General features: G+C 45.4%; 1 protein-coding gene across 1 annotated transcript in view; it reads left to right on the top strand.

Moving 5' to 3' along the window:
* The window catches only part of HSPA12A (heat shock protein family A (Hsp70) member 12A), a 54236-nt gene that overhangs the window by 15258 nt on the left and 20834 nt on the right, over window positions 1-18144 (top strand). The window contains exons 2-3 of the mRNA XM_056529552.1: window positions 14711-14799; window positions 17207-17334. Of these exons, the coding sequence (XP_056385527.1) occupies window positions 14711-14799; window positions 17207-17334 (217 nt within the window). The remainder of the gene's footprint in view (window positions 1-14710; window positions 14800-17206; window positions 17335-18144) is intronic.

Here is an 18144-nt window from a genome sequence, read left to right on the forward strand (position 1 = left end):
TCACACATAATAGATTTAGATACACCCGGACAGTATCACACATGATCCTCTTAGATACATTAGGATAGTATCACACATGATAGACATAGATACACCAGGACAGTATCACACATTATAGACTTAGATACACCAGGACAGTATCACACATAATAGATTTAAATACACCAGGACAGGATCGCACATGATAGATTTAGATACACCAGGAAAGTATCACACATAATAGATTTAGATACACCAGGACAGTATCACACATTATAGACTTAGATACACAAGGACAGGATCGCACATGATAGATTTAGATACACTAGGACAGTATCACACATAATAGATTTAGATACACCAGGACAGTATCACACATAATAGATTTAGATACACCAGGACAGGATCGCACATGATAGATTTAGATACACTAGGACAGTATCACACATAATAGATTTAGATACACCAGGACAGGATCGCACATGATAGATTTAGATACACCAGGACAGTATCACACATAATAGATTTAGATACACCAGGACAGTATCACACATAATAGACTTAGATACACCCGCATGGTATCATGCATAATTTACTTAGATACACCAGGACAGGATCACACATAATAGATTTAGATACACCCGGACAGTATCACACATGATCCTCTTAGATACATTAGGATAGTATCACACATGATAGACATAGATACACCCGGACAGTATCACACATGATCTTCTTAGATACATTAGGATAGTATCACACATGATAGATTTTGATACACCAGGACAGTATCACATATTATAGACTTAGATACACAAGGACAGGATCGCACATGATAGATTTAGATACACCAGGACAGTATCACACTTAATAGATTTAGATACACCAGGACAGTATCACACATAATAGACTTATATACACCCGCATGGTATCATGCATAATTTACTTAGATACACCAGGAATGGATCACACATAATAGATTTAGATACACCAGGACAGTATCACACCTGATCCTCTTAGATACATTAGGATAGTATCACACATGATAGATTTAGATACACCAGGACAGGATCACACATGATAGATTAAGATACACCAGGACAGTATCACACATAATAGATTTAGATACACCCGGACAGTATCACACATGATCTTCTTAGATACATTAGGATAGTATCACACATGATAGATTTTGATACACCAGGACAGGATCGCACATAATAGATTTAGATACACCAGGACAGTATCACACATTATAGACTTGGATACACCAGGACAGGATCGCACATAATAGATTTAGATACACCAGAACAGTATCACACATGATAGATTTAGATACACCAGGACAGTATCACACATGATAGATTTAGATACACCAGGACAGTATCACACATAATAGACTTAGATACACCAGGACAGGATCACACATGATAGATTTAGATACACCCGCATGGTATCACACATAATAGACTTAGATACACCAGGACAGGATCACACATAATAGATTTAGATACACCAGGACAGGATCACACATGATAGACTTAGATACACCAGGACAGGATCACACATGATTGATTTAGATACACCCGGATGGTATCACACAATAGATTTAGATACACCCGGATGGTATCATACATGATTAACTTAGATCCACCAGCATAGCAATAGATTTAGATACACCTGGATGGTATCACACAATATATTTAGATACACCTGGATGGTATCATGCATAATTGACTTAGATCCCCCAGCGTAGCATTACACACAGGCCTCTTAGATACACCAGGATATTATCCCTTGGATACATCCGGATGGTATCACACATGATCCACTTGCACCAGGGTTATCCTCTGTTGTCCGCCATTTCTTGCGCTGTTATTTTGTGGCGTTTTGTCCGTGCGGCACAGAATTAATTTAGGAGTCGGCAGAAGAGCTGTCGGTCCGGGCACACCAGGGGTTAATACTGTGGGGATGGGATCCATCTGTTTTGCAGGGGGTCAGCGACCGGGACAGATAGACACAGAACATCATTCATATCTGCTGCATCCGGCCCCTGGGACCCCGTGTGCCCCCCCCCCCCCCGCGGATGGTGATTGGGGGGGGTGCCATGCAGGCGGCTGGATTCCTGCTCGGCTATTGAGTCCGATGTCTATTTATATCAGTCGGATTTGCGGCAATTTTTTTATTTTTATTTTTTACATCACAGGATAAGTGCTGAAGAAATGGTGCATTAAAAAAACATGATAAAAATGTCAGTACAGGGTGTCATATACGATAGCGAAAATATTTTATTCCGTGCTGCATGGCGATTATTTGTCATTTATTACTTGTGATAGATATCCTGTAAAAATGTCTATTTGTATGAACAACTGTTGGTTTAAAGGGGTACTCCGCTGCTCAGCGTTTGGAACAAACTGTTCCGAATGCTGGAAGTGCATGGTGACAAAGCCCCGCCCCCTCTAGACGTCACACCCTGCCCCCTCAATGCAAGTCTATGGGAGGGGGCGTGACAGCGTCACGCCCCCTCCCATAGACTTGCATTGAGGGGCGGGGTGTGATATCATGAGGGGGCGGGGCTATGACGTCACGAGCTTCCAGCGTTCGGAACAGTTTGTTCCAAAGCTAAGCAGCGGAGTACCCCTTTAAATGATCTTTATTAACTTTTTTTTTTTACACTTTTTTTTTTTTTTTGCAGTGTAATAGCCCCCCCTAGTGGCTATTACACTGCACATACCAATCTCACACACAGATCATTGCCGTGCATTGACACGGCAAAGATCAGTGTTTTCGGCGGTCGATTGCTCAAGCCTGGATTTCAGGCTTGGAGCAATCGATCGCTGATCGGACGCGCAGGAGGCAGGTAAGGGGACCTCTGCTCGCGTTCTAGCTGATCGGGACATCACGATTTCACTGCAATGGTCCCGATCAGCCTGACAGAGCTGCGGGAAAGCGTTTACTTTAATTTTAGATGCGGCAATCAACTATGAATGCCAAGTTTAAAGGGTTAATAGCGCGCGGCACAACGATTGGCGCCTCACGCTATTAGCCCTGGGTCCCGGCTGTCATTAGCCGCCGGGACAAACCCGGTATGACGTGGGGTTACGGCGTAACCCTGCGTTATTTACCAGGCACAGACAATACAGGTACGCCCTGCGTCCTTAAGAGGTGAATAGACACGCCCCCTCCCATAGACTTGCATTGAGGGGGCTGGGTGTGACGTCACGAGGGGACGGGGCTATGACATCACGCACTTCCAGCATTCGGAACAGTTTAACCCAAACGCTAAGCAGCGGAGTACCCCTTTTAAATGATCTTTATTAACTTTTTTTTTGCAGTGTAATAGCCCCCCCCCTAGTGGCTATTACACTGCACATACCAATCTCATACACAGATCATTGCAATGCATTGACACGGCAAAGATCAGTGTTATCGGTGGTCGATTGCTCAAGCCGGGATTTCAGGCTTGGAGCAATCAATCGCCGATCGGACGCGACGGAGGCAGGTAAGGGGACCTCCGCTCGCGTTCTAGCTGATCGGGACATCACGATTTCACCGCAATGGTCCCGATCAGCCCAACTGAGCTGAGCGATCAACTTTGAACGCCGCGTTTAAAGTGTTAATAGCGCGCAGCACAACGATCTGTGCCTCACACTTTTAGCCCAGGGTCCCGGCTATCATTAGCCGCCGGGATCGACCCGGTATGACGTGGGGTCACGGCTTGACCCTGTGTTAAATACCGGGACCGGGTGCTTGGCGTACAGGTACGCCCTGCGTCCTTAAGAGGTTTATAGACACTGTTTGCCTGTGACACCTTCACCAGCCAAACTGACTCCAAGATCTGGTGTCAGTAGATTAGAGGTTTGGGGTAGCCCCCCTGTGAAAAAACATATCTCCCAATATTAAATATGGGGGTCAGGGAAGTATGTCTGCAGCCCCTATCTTATACGGTTGGATTCTCAATCATACTACCTTTAACCCCTTAAGGTTTTTCCATTTTTGCACTTTCGTTTTTTCCTCCTTACCTTTAAAAACTCATAATTCTTTCAATTTTGCACCTAAAAATCCATATTATGGCTTATTTTTTGCACCACCAATTCTATTTTGCAGTGACATCAGTCATTTTACCCAAAGATCTACCGCGAAACCAAAAAAAAATAATTGTACGAAAAATTTGAAGAAAAAACACCATTTTGTAACTTTTGGGGGCTTCCGTTTCTAAGTAGTACAATTTTCGGTAAAAATGACACTTTATCTTTATTCTGTAGGTCCATACGGTTAAAATGATCCCCAACTTATATAGGTTTGATTTTGTCGTACGTCTGGAAAAAATCATAACTACATGCAGGAAAATTTATACGTTTAAAATTGTCCTCTTTCGACCCCAATAACTTTTATATTTTTTCGCATACGGGGCGGTATGAGGGCTCATATTTTGCGCCGTGATCTGAAATTTTTGTATTGATTGGACTTTTTGATCGCTTTTTGTTCATTTTTTCATGATATAAAAAGTGACCAAAATTATGCTATTTTGGACTTTTGAATTTTTTTGCGCGTACGCCATTGACCTTGTGGTTTAATTAACAATACATTTTTATAGATCGGACATTTCCGCATGCGGCGATACCACATATGTTTATTTTTATTTACACAGTTTTTTGGTTTTTTTTACATTAGAAAAGGGGGTGATTCAAACTTTTATTAGAGAAGGGGTTAAATGATCTTTATTAACTTTTTTTTTTTTTGCAGTGTAATAGCTCCCCTAGTGGCTATTACACTGCACATACCGATCTTATACACAGATCATTGCCGTGCATTGACACGGCAAAGATCAGTGTTATCGGCGGTCGATTGCTCAAGCCTGGATTTCAGGCTTGGAGGAATCAATCGCCGATCGGACGCTACGGAGGCAGGTAAGGGGACCTCCGCTCCTGGGTTAATGCATCTATCGCTCGCTGTTAGGTGACTTGCAGGGCAAGCTGGGTAATTTCTGATGGTGCCTGCACTGATGCATGTTATATCATTGTTATGCAGGAGCGGTGTTACTGCCAGATCTGCGGCCGCCATTGCGAGCGCCATGTGTTATATACACTGCTCAAAAGATAACACATCGTAGATCTGAATGAACTAATCGTATGAAATACTTTCCTCTTTACATAGTTGAATGCGCTGACAACAAAATCATACAAAAATTATCAATGGAAATCAAATGTATTAACCCATGGGGGTCTGGATATGGAGTCACACTCAAAATCATAGAGGAAAACCCCACTACAGGCTGATCCAACTTTATGTAATGTCCTTAATACAAGTCCCAATGAGGCTCAGTAGTGTGTGTGGCCTCCACGTGCCCGTATGACCTCCCTACAATGCCTGGGCATGATCCTGATGAGGTGGAGGATGGTCTCCTGAGGGATGTCCTCCCAGACCTGAACTAAAGCATCCGCCAACTCCTGGACAGTCTGTGGTGGATGGAGCGAGACGTCCCAGATGTGCTCAATCGGATTCAGGGGAACGGGCGGCCAGTCCATGGCATCGATGCCTTCCTCTTGTAGGAACTGGTAACACACTACAGCCACATGAAGTCTAGCATTGTCTTGTATTAGGAGGAACCCAGGGCCAACCGCACCAGCATATGGTCTCACAAGGGGTCTGAGGATCTCATCTCGGTACCTAATGGCAGTCAGGCTACCTCTGGCAAGCACATGGAGGGCTGTGCGCCCCCCCCCCCCCCCAAAGAAATGCCACCCCACCGCCAAACCGGTCATGCTGGAGGATGTTGCAGGCAGCAGAACGTTCTCCACGGCGTCTCCAGACTCTGTCATGTCACATGTGCTCAGTGTGAACCTGCTTTCATCTGTGAAGAGCACAGGGCGCCAGTGGTGAATTTGCCAATCTTGGTGTTCTCTGGCAAATGCCAAACGTCCTGCACGGTGTTGGGCTGTAAGCACAACCCCCACCTGTGGACATCGGGCCCTCATACCACCCTTATGGAGCCTGTTTCTGACCGTTTGAGTGGACACATGCACATTTGGGGCCTGCTGGAGGTCATTTTGCAGTGCTCTGACATTGCTCCTCCTTGTTGCCCTCCTACAGCCTCCTCCACATACTGGCCTGTCTCCTGGTAGCTCCTGCATGCTCTGGACACTACACTGACAGACACAGCAAACCTTCTTGCCACAGCTCGCATTGATGTGCCATCCTGGATGAGCTGCACTACCTGAGCCACTTGTGTGGGTTGTAGACTCCGTCTCATGCTACCACTAGAGTGAAAGCACTGCCAGCATTAAATTAAAAAAACATACCTTTTTTGGCTGTTAAATAAAACCAGTTGTCACTGTCAGTTCACGTCACAGTTGGCAGTTTTTTTTTGCCTGCAGGGCAAATTGTGTCACCCTAGTGCAAATCACATTTGGTGTGACAGTTGTGCAAATTTAAAAAAAAAATACCTTTTTTGGCTGTTAAATAAAATCAGTCGTCACTGTCAGTTCACGTCACAGTTGCCAGTTTTTTTGCCTGCAGGGCAAATTGTGTCACCCTAGTGCAAATCACATTTGGTGTGACACTTGTGCAAATTTTACCAAAAAAATGACAGGCAGAGAAAGGCTACCCCTCAGGGGCCGTCGTGGTGCTGGGATTCCATTTGGCCCTAGAATGGCCAGTGTTCAGAGGACTTAGTTGACTGGCTATCACAAGACACCCAATCTACTACAGCTTCTGCTCGGAACCTTGAAGCACCATCCTTCTCCTCCTCTAGCTGAGCTTCGGGCACCTCTCATGCTACCACTTGCCCGCCTGCCGCCACCACCAACACTAGCACCACAGCAGCTTTACTTGATCCGCCAGAGGAGTTATTTACACATCAGTTTGAAGACATGAGTGATGTGCAACCGTTATTGCCAGAGGATGTAGTTAACAGGGAGCATTACACAGTCAGGCAGCATTACACACATGGACGTACGGTGTGATGATGATGTTGTACCCGCTGCTGCTTCCGTTCTTGAGGTGTCAGATAGCGGTGAAGGTGTTGATGATGACGATGTGTCCGTGGATGCCACGTGGGTGCCCGCTAGAAGAGAAGAAGAGGGGGAAAGTTCAGAAGGGGAGACAGAGAGGAGGAGGAGATGAGTTGGATGCAGGGGGAGGTCGTCGCAAGGAGCTAGTGGCACAGTCAGACAGCAAGCATCGGCACCCGGGGTCAGCCAGATGGGACAACATGCTGTTGCCACCACCAGAATGCCGTCATCGCAGAGCTCAGCAGTGTGGCTTTTTTTTTGTGTGTCTGCCTCTGACAACAGCGAGGCCATTTGCAACCTGTGCCAGAAGAAGCTGAGTCGTGGGAAGTCCAACACCCACCTGGGCACAACTGCTTTGCGAAGGCACATGATGTCACATCACAAACGCCTATGGGATCAACACGTCAGTACAAGCAGCACACAAAGTCAAAGCCGCCATCCTCCTCCTGGTCCAGCATCTTCAGCCAGGTCAATCACTGCTGCCCTCCTTGCCCCCTCTCAACCATACACCTCTCCATCTCTCGCCTTGAGCAGTTCCTGCTCTTCTTCCCACAGTCAGGTGTCTGTCAAGGAGATGTTTGAGCGCAAGAAGACAATGTCTCAAAGTCACCCCCTAGCCTGGCGTCTGACAGCTAGCTTGTCGGAACTGCTAGCCCGCCAGCTTTTACCATACAAGCTGGTGGAGTCTGAGGCCTTTAAAAAATGTGTAGCCATTGGGACACCGCAGTGGAAGGTACCCGGCCGAAATTTTTTACACAAAAGGCAATCCCCAACCTTTACTCCATTGAGCAAAAGGAAATTATGGCATGTCTGGCACACAGTGTAGGGGCAAGGGTCCATCTGACCACTGATACCTGGTCTGCAAAGCATGGTCAGGGCAGGTATATCACCTACACTGCGCATTGGGTAAACCTGATGACGGTTGCGAAGCATGGAATGCCTGGCTCTGCAGAGGAGTTGGTGACACCGCCATGACTTGCAGGCAGGCCTGCTGCCACCTCCTCTACTCCTCCTACTCCATCCTCTTCCATAACATCCTCGGCCGAGTCCTCTTCCACTGCTGCGTCTTGCTCCACATCACCGGAACCCCCCCCAGCTCCCCAGGTGCTATTCCAAATCCCGGATACGGCAGTGTCATGCCATCTTGGGGTTGACTTGCCTCAAAGCGGAGAGTCATACCGCACCAGCGCTCCTGTCGGCCCTGAACGCACAGGTGGACCAGTGGCTGACTCCGCACCAACTGGAGATCGGCAAGGTGGTTTGTGACAACGGAACAAATTTGTTGGCGGCATTGAGGTTGGGCAAGTTGACACATGTGCCGTGCGTGCATGGCACATGTGTGTAATCTGATTGTACAATGCTTTGTGCTCAAGTACCCAGGCTTACAGGATGTCCTGAAGCAGTCCAGGAAGGTGTGTGGCCATTTCAGGCGTTCCTACATGGCCATGGCGCACTTGTCAGATATCCAGCGGCGAAACAACATGCCAGTGAGGCGCTTGATTTGCGACAGCCCGACACGTTGGAATTCAACACTCCTAATGTTCGACCGTCTGCTCCAACAAGAAAAAGCCGTCAACGAATATTTGTATGACCGGGGTTTTAGGACATCATCTGCGGAGCTGGGAATTTTTTTCCACGTTACTGGAGGCTCATGCGCAATGCCTGTAGGCTCATGCTTCCTTTTGAGGAGGTGACAAACCTGGTCAGTCGCACGGAAGGCACCATCAGCGACATCATACCGTTTGTTTTCTTCCTGGAGCGTGCCCTGCGAAGAGTGCTGGATCAGGCAGTATATGAGCGTGAAGAGGAAGAGTTGTGGACACCATCACCACCAGAAACAGCCTTATCAGCATCGCTTGCTGGACCTGCGGCAACGCTGGAAGAGGATTGTGAGGAAGAGGAGTCAGAGGAGGAATATGGCTTTGAAGAGGAGGAGGAAGACCAATCACCGCAGGCATCCCAGGGTGCTCCTTGTCACCTATCTGGTTCCCGTGGTGTTGTACGTGGCTGAGGGGAAGAAGATTATACCTTCCCTGACATCACTGAGGACAAGGAACGGGACATGAGTAGCTCGGGGTCTTTCATGCAGTCATGCCTGTTGAAGGACCCTCGTATAAAAAGGATGAAGGAGAACGACCTGTACTGGGTGTCCACGCTACTAGACCCCCGGTATAAACATAAAGTGCCTGACATGTTACCGCATGACAGCAAGGCGGAAAGGATTCAGCAGGTCCAAAATAAATTAAGAAGTATGATGTACACAGTGTATCAGGGTCATATCACAGCACAACAGGGATCTAACAGGGGAAGAGGTGAAAGTAATCCTCCTCCTCCTCCCACGAACATGCCGGCAAGGACAGGAAGCTGTACAGACATGCTGTTGATGGAGGACATGCGGAGCTTTTTAAGTCCTACGCCTCGCCACAGCCCTTCGGGGTCCATAATCAGAGAACGACTTGACCGACAGGTAGCAGACTACCTGGCCTTAACCGCAGATATGGACACTCTGAGGAGCGATGAACCCCTTGACTACTGGGTGTGCCGGCTTGACCTGGGGCCTGAGCTATCCCAATTTGCGCTCGAACTTCTGGTCTGTCCCGCTTCAAATGTCCTGTCAGAAAGGACGTTCAGTGCAGCAGGAGGTATTGTCACTGAGAAGAGGAGTCGGCTTGGTCAAAAAAGTCTGGATTACCTCACCTTTCTTAAAATGAATGAGGGATGGATCCCGAAGGGACTGACACTTGGCGATACATTTGACTGAACAAGGCCTGATCAGATGAGCTGCCTTGGCCTAAAAATGGTCTACACGCTGCTGTTTTTGAACTCTGAATGCCGGATGACTTGCGGGATTTATCCGCCACCAACTAGGTTTTAGGGCACTTTCTGCCTGGCGAAACAAACAGAAATTCTTCTGGCCGCTCCGACAATACCCAATTTTTCATCCAGGCGTACATGCCTAATTTTTCTGGCCTCTGCTGCTGCAATTGTTATGTTGCTGCAATTTTTCTGGCCGCTGCTACAGAAGCGGCTGCAACAATACCACATTTTTCATCCATGTGTACATGCCTAATTTTTCTGGTACTCTCTGCTGACATCTCTGTCCATTTTTGCAACCGTGGATATTAGATGTATATTAGATGTATGCTAAGGGAAGCATGGTGGCTCAGAGGTTAGCACTGCTGCCCTGCAGTGCTGGGGCCTTGTGTTCAAATCCCACTATGTGCTGCCTCAAGGGGGGCTCTAACTATGTGCTGCCTAAAGGGGGAATCTAACTATGTGCTGCCTAAAGGGGGAATCTAACTATGTGCTGCCTAAAGGGGGAATCTAACTATGTGCTGCTTAACATGGGGGAATCTATGTGCTGCCTCAAGGGAGGCTCTAACTATGTGCTGTCTAAAGGGGGGAACTAACTATGTGCTGCCTAATATGGGGGAATCTATGTGCTGTCTAAAGGGGGGATCTAACTATGTGATGCCTAAAGGGGGGGCTCTATGTGCTGCCTAAAGGGGGGCTAAAGCACGTTATTCCAAACCATTTAGGAATAATAGGTGATTTATGCCCTTTATGGATTAAAACCAGACTCTGCATCTACTATGTAATTTTCCATGGGAGTTTTGCCATGGATCCCGCTCCGGCACGCCACAGTCCAGGTATTAGGCCCCTTGAAATAACTTTTAAATCACTATTGTGGCCAGAAAGAGTCCCTGTGGGTTTTAAAATTCGCCTGCCCATTGAAGTCAATGGTGGTTCGCCCGGTTCGCCGGTTCGCGAACCTTTGCGGAAGTTCACGGTTCACGAACCGAAAATTTTATGTTCGCGACATCACTAATAGTAACATAGTTCATAAGGTTGAAAAAAGACCTGAGTCCATCAAGTTCAACCTATATCCCTAATGAGTCCCTACTGAGTTTATCCAGAGGAAAGCAAAAAATACTTTTATGTAGTTTTCTTCCTTTCCCTATCTGGTGCGGATTATACTTTAATGCAGTTTTCTTCCTTTCCCTATCTGGTGCGGATTATACTTTTATGTCGTTTTCTTCCTTTCCCTATCTGGTGCGGATTATACTTTTATGTCGTTTTCTTCCTTTCCCTATCTGGTGCGGATTATACTTCAATGCAGTTTTCTTCCTTTCCCTATCTGGTGCGGATTATACTTTTTATGTCGTTTTCTTCCTTTCCCTATCTGGTGCGGATTATACTTTTAATGCAGTTTTCTTCCTTTCCCTATCTGGTGCGGATTATACTTTTTATGTAGTTTTCTTCCTTTCCCTATCTGGTGCGGATTATACTTTTATGTAGTTTTTTTCTTTTCCCTATCTGGTGCGGATTATACTTTTTATGTCGTTTTCTTCTTTTCCCCATCTGGTGAGGATTATACTTTTATGTAGTTTTCTTCCTTTCCCTATCTGGTGTGGATTATACTTTTATGTAGTTTTCTTCCTTTCCCTATCTGGTGTGGATTATACTTTTATATAGTTTTTTCTTTTCCCTATCTGGTGTGGATTATACTTTCTTGTAGTTTTCTTCCTTTCCCTATCTGGTTCGGATTATACTTTTATGTAGTTTTCTTCCTTTCCCTATTTGGTGCAGATTATACTTTTATGTAGTTTTCTTCCTTTCCCTATCTGGTGCAGATTATACTTTTATGTAGTTTTCTTCCTTTCCCTATCTGGTGAGGATTATACTTTTATGTAGTTTTCTTCCTTTCCTTATCTGGTGCAGATTATACTTTCATGTAGTTTTCTTCCTTTCCCGATCTGGTGAGGATTATACTTTTATGTAGTTTTTTTTGTTTCCCTATTTGGTGCGGATTATACTTTTATGTAGTTTTCTTCCTTTCCCCATCTGGTGAGGATTATACTTTTATGTAGTTTTCTTCCTTTCCTTATCTGGTGCAGATTATACTTTCATGTAGTTTTCTTCCTTTCCCGATCTGGTGAGGATTTTACTTTTATGTAGTTTTTTTTGTTTCCCTATCTGGTGCGGATTATACTTTTATGTCATTTTCTTCCTTTCCCTATCTGGTGTGGATTATACTTTTTATGTTGTTTTCTTCCTTTCCCTATCTGGTGCGGATTATACTTTTTATGTCGTTTTGTTCCTTTCCCTATCTGGTGCGGATTATACTTTTTATGTAGTTTTCTTACTTTCCCTATCTGGTTCGGATTATACTTTTATGTAGTTTTCTTCCTTTCCCTATTTGGTGCGGATTATACTTTTTATGTCGTTTTCTTCCTTTCCCTATCTGGTGCGGATTATACTTTTATGTAGTTTTCTTACTTTCCCTATCTGGTGTGGATTATACTTTTATATAGTTTTTTCTTTTCCCTATCTGGTGTGGATTATACTTTTTATGTCGTTTTCTTCCTTTCCCTATCTGGTGCGGATTATACTTTTTATGTCGTTTTCTTCCTTTCCCTATCTGGTGCGGATTATACTTTTTATGTCGTTTTCTTCCTTTCCCTATCTGGTGCGGATTATACTTTTTATGTAGTTTTCTTACTTTCCCTATCTGGTTCGGATTATACTTTTATGTAGTTTTCTTCCTTTCCCTATTTGGTGCGGATTATACTTTTTATGTCGTTTTCTTCCTTTCCCTATCTGGTGCGGATTATACTTTTATGTAGTTTTCTTACTTTCCCTATCTGGTGCGGATTATACTTTTTATGTCGTTTTCTTCCTTTCCCTATCTGGTGCGGATTATACTTTTTATGTCGTTTTCTTCCTTTCCCTATCTGGTGCGGATTATACTTTTTATGTCGTTTTCTTCCTTTCCCTATCTGGTGCGGATTATACTTTTTATGTCGTTTTGTTCCTTTCCCTATCTGGTGCGGATTATACTTTTATGTAGTTTTCTTCACCACTCCTAACCAAAGAGAAAGCGATATTTGGCTGTTTTCATCTCAGAGTCTCCATTTGGTTTAGTAAAATATGTATCCTGTTCGTAACGCCAAAAGTAAAGCCCTGGCGAGGGAGCTGTTGGGTTACTGTCATGGATGATGTGTGTCTCTATGCCACTTTTATCCCAAGCAGTGTGCCTCCAGCTGTTGCAAGACTACAACCCCCAGCATGCCCGGACAGCCTTCGGCTGTCCGGGCATGCTGGGAGTTGTAGTTTTGGAACAGCTGGAGGCACCATGTTTGGGAAACACGTCTATAGTTATATCATTGCTATATCATCGAGTTGTATCATTGTTATGCAAGAGCGGTGTTCCTGCCAGATCTGCGGCCCCCTCGATGAGCGCCATATGTTGTGCTGCGACGCGGAGGAGGCGGGAGGAGACTAAATGTGTCTCCTCCAAGTGACAGTCCTTAAAGGGGAACTTAACTAGCTGACTACCTGTTACACAGAATGTAGATTAACCCTATATAAACTTCCTTTCCTTATCTGGTGTAGATTGGACGCTCAGTTTTCTTCGCCACTCCCAACCAAAGAGAAAGCGACGTTTGGCTGTTTCCATCTTGGAGTCTTCATATGGTTTAGCTCCACCCCCTCTCTCCATCATGTGACCTAAGCTGTATGGCCTGAGCTCCCACAATGCACTGCTCTTTAGCAACCAGCGTGTGAAACCTGTATCCTGTTTTACGTGTTACACGGAATGTCGATTAACCCCATATAGTCTTCCTTTCCTTATCTGGTGCGGATTATACACTTATGTCGTTTTCTTCTCTACTCCCTATCAAAGGGAAAGCGATACTTGACTGTTTCCATCTTGGATTTGTGGTAACGGGGTGCGATGAGGGCAGATGTTGTTACCCTAGGGACAGGTAGAATTAACCCCTTGTATTCGTGATGCCAGGGCAGGGTTTATCCTCGATACCACCCGAAGGTATACCGCTGGATCCTGGGCGAGGCACTGGGGGCAATAATGATGGCAAGTTACAGATAACGGTAGCTTTACTGAGGGTAGACAGATGGTAAAGTCTATTCAGTTCAGCCAGGGCCCACGGAGGTGACCAGTGACACAGGGACATTAAGGGCTTTGCTGGGACTTGTAGTAGGACTGGACAATTTAATGCAGACCACGCTGACTTGACAGTTGCTGACCGGGACTGACTTGACTGATGACTGACAAAGCTATGACTGCAGGTTACTTGCATCTGACTGTGGCTGCAGACTTGACTTGACTTGACTCTGGACACTCTCTAGGACTTGACCTCAGTAAAGACACAAGAAGCTAGCCCCACCCAGGGCTTATATGGGGGAGACTAGCAGGGCGCCCATAGGTCACCCCTGGGATCACCTGGTCACTGGTACCTGCTGGGTAACAATCACATGGTACATTTCTTAAAGTAACAACACATTATAGGGCCCAGGGGACACTAAAAGGAGGCTGCCTGACAGGACAGCAAGGGTACGGGATAACACCTCCCGTACTGGGCCACCACAGAGTGTTTATATAGCTCCACCCCCTCTGTCTTCTTATGGTTCAGCTCCACCCACTCTGTCCATCATGGGACCTAAGCAGCATAACTGGCTACTGACTACTCCGCTGTCGTGGATTTTGTGCGTCTCTAGGACAGTATTTTCCAAACAATGCGCCTCCAGCTGTCACAAAACTACAACTCCCAGCATGCCCGGACAGCCTTCGGCTGTCCGGGCATGCTGGGAGTTGTAGTTTTAGCAACAGCTGAAGAACACTGCTCTATGATATCAGGGTTCATAGTGAGCAATGAAAGAGACTCAAGAGCTGACACTCTATTCTTTTTTTCTTGCAGAGAGGGTCTCCACCTCCGCCTACTCCTCCCCAGCGCGGAGTTTGGGGGATCCTGGGATAACGCCGCTGTCGCCCTCACATATCATCGCGGTAAGTGCCTGTTCTTTAGCTCTTATTGTGAAGTAAGGAGTATAACCCCTATCATCTTGGCCTGCAGTACTACTCTCACAGCCTTCATGTGGGACCGGTCATGTGATTGTAGGGCCTATAGTTTAAAGTATATAAGTAGAAGACATGATGTAACAGCAGAATAGTGAGTGCAGCTCTGGAGGATAAGACATGATGTAACAGCAGAATAGTGAGTGCAGCTCTGGTGGATAAGACATGATGTAACAGCAGAATAGGGAGTGCAGCTCTGGAGGATAAGACATGATGTAACAGCAGAATAGTGAGTGCAGCTCTGGTGGATAAGACATGATGTAACAGCAGAATAGGGAGTGCAGCTCTGGAGGATAAGACATGATGTAACAGCAGAATAGTGAGTGCAGCTCTGGAGGATAAGACGTGATGTAACAGTAGAATAGTGAGTGCAGCTCTGGTGGATAAGACATGATGTAACAGCAGAATAGTGAGTGCAGCGCTGGAGAATAAGACATGATGTAACAGCAGAATAGTGAGTGCAGCTCTGGAGGATAAGACATGATGTAACAGCAGAATAGTGAGTGCAGCCTTGGAGGATAAGACATGATGTAACAGTAGAATAGTGAGTGCAGCTCTGGAGGATAAGACATGATGTAACAGCAGAATAGTGAGTGCAGCTCTGGAGGATAAGACATGATGTAACAGCAGAATAGTGAGTGCAGCTCTGGAGGATAAGACATGATGTAACAGTAGAATAGTGAGTGCAGCTCTGGAGCATAAGACATGATGTAACAGTAGAATAGTGAGTGCAGCTCTGGAGCATAAGGCATGATGTAACAGCAGAATAGTGACTGCAGCTCTGGAGGATAAGACATGATGTAACAGCAGAATAGGGAGTGCAGCTCTGGAGGATAAGACATGATGTAACGGCAGAATAGGGAGTGCAGCTCTGGAGGATAAGGCATGATGTAACAGCAGAATAGCGAGTGCAGCTCTGGAGGATAAGACATAATGTAACAGCAGAATAATGAGTGCAGCTCTGGAGAATAAGACATGATGTAACAGCAGAATAGCGAGTGCAGCGCTGGAGGATAAGACATGATGTAACAGCAGAATAGTGAGTGCAACTCTGGAGGATAAGACATGATGTAACAGCAGAATAGTGAGTGCAGCTCTGGAGGATAAGACCTGATGTAACAGCAGAATAGTGAGTGCAGCTCTGGAGGATAAGACATGATGTAACAGCAGAATAGTGAGTGCAGCGCTGGAGGATAAGACATAATGTAACAGCAGAATAGTGAGTGCAGCTCTGGAGGATAAGACATGATGTAACAGCAGAATAGTGAATGCAGCTCTGGAGGTGACTGTAGAATAAGATGTTAGGACACTTTAGGACCCATCACTGTTACTTATTAGTACAGATCTGATCTGCATTATATATGGGGTCTTATATGAGCAGAGACCCCGCCCCCTCATCCTCTGCTCCTCCTCTATTACAATGTCATTAATTATGCGCGGTTCATTCATTATTCATGATGCAGATGGCGGCTCCTGTATCCGGACGCTGCGGGTCCCCAGTGATTGGGGTCAGGATGATGACCCTCTCGGGCTGGTTCCTGCTGTCTGCCAGGGCGGGGGTCACGTGACGCTGAATTATCACCAGCTCCAGTCATCTCCCTGTACCGGGGATGGAAGCTGCTGGGAGTTGTAGTTTTACAACAGCTGCAGGGCCACAGTTTGGAGACCACAGTTGTAGGCCATCAATGCTTAAATCCTTTTAAAGAAACTCTCTAGGTAAAGCTAAACTGCTGTTATGCCTGGGCCTGGCTCAGAGGGGGCAGGACATGAAGGATTTAAAGTACCGCAGGGGAGGGGTCTTGTATCAGGCTCCACCCCTTCATGCATAACAGAGGGATAAGCTTTGCCTGAAATGTTCTTTTTTAAAGCAGTGTTCCCCAATCTGTGGCTCTCCAGCTGTTGCAAAAAACTACAACTCCCATCATGCCCTGCAGATGAAAGCTTTCAGGGCATGATGGGAGTTGTAGTTTTTGCAACAGCTGAACAAACCACAGGATAGGGAATAAGTGTCTGACCGCTCGGACCCCCACTATGGCCTGCACAGCGCCCACCTATCCCCAGGAACAGGGCGAGTCGATGGCAAACACGCACCCTCCGTGTATCTCTATGGAAGAGCCAGGGTGCCGTACAGGAGATCGCGGGGCGGGGGGCGCGGCTGGGAAAGCTGGGTGAGGCCCTGTGGAAGGTGTAATGGTAATTTTGGAAGGGGGGGGGTTAATTGTTCTTTAACCCTGTAGTGTTATATTGTTCTCTAATCTTTGCATTGTGATCATGCAGTCAGCTGCTGCAACCCGGTCACCCAGGGGTTAACCTTTCCTTGTCCCCCTCCTCCTTCCAGAAAGACTCGGACAGCGGCTCAGCGGAGGAGCAGAACTTCTCGGTAGTCGTCGCCATTGATTTTGGCACCACGTCCAGCGGTTACGCCTACGCCTTCGCCAAAGAGCCGGAATGTATTCACATCATGAGGTAATCTCTGCAGTGCTGCGGGGGGAGGGGGCACGTAATTTATACCCTCTGCATCGGGCAGGATGGCGGATGGAATCGCTGACACCGCGGCGTGTGGTACAGCTGCCGACCCCCCCCCCCCCTCATCTGCCTATCGCCCTGTACGAGGAAAGGTGGCGGACGGAATGATGAGAAATACTGATTGCGCCGTCCTGTAATAAAACCTCCTGCAGCCTTCCATTATGTGAACTTTATCATTCCCTGTGCCGGAACAAAATTTGCGCAATTTTTTTTCAGAAGCTCTATTATTATTATTATAATTATTTTATTATTTATAATATTATTATTTATATTATTTATTATTATTTATATTATTATTATTATTTATATTATTATTATTTAATTATATTATTATTATATTATTTATAATATTATTTTGTATAATATTATTATTATTATTATTTATATTATTATTATTTATATTATTATATTATTTATATTATTATTATTTATATAATTATATTATTTTTATTTATTATTATTTTATTATTTTATTATTATTTTAATTTATTATTATTATTATTATTATTTATTTGTTATTTATTTATCTTTTAAGCTACTTAGCTATTTTAAGCTATTTTTTTTCATGCAAAGCGGTAGGTTTTGGTATCATCAGCGTGAAGATAATTTTTGTGAACAAAATTGTAGAAAGTTCGTCAGTGAGCGCCTTCATTTTCCCATTGCGCAATCTTTTAAATATCCCCCACGATTTATTGTGATTCATGGGGAATTTGTTGAATTAGAAAAATTGCGCAAATTTTCACACACACA

This window comes from Hyla sarda, chromosome 7 (genome assembly GCF_029499605.1).
Source record: "Hyla sarda isolate aHylSar1 chromosome 7, aHylSar1.hap1, whole genome shotgun sequence".
Taxonomy (NCBI): Eukaryota; Metazoa; Chordata; class Amphibia; order Anura; family Hylidae; genus Hyla; species Hyla sarda.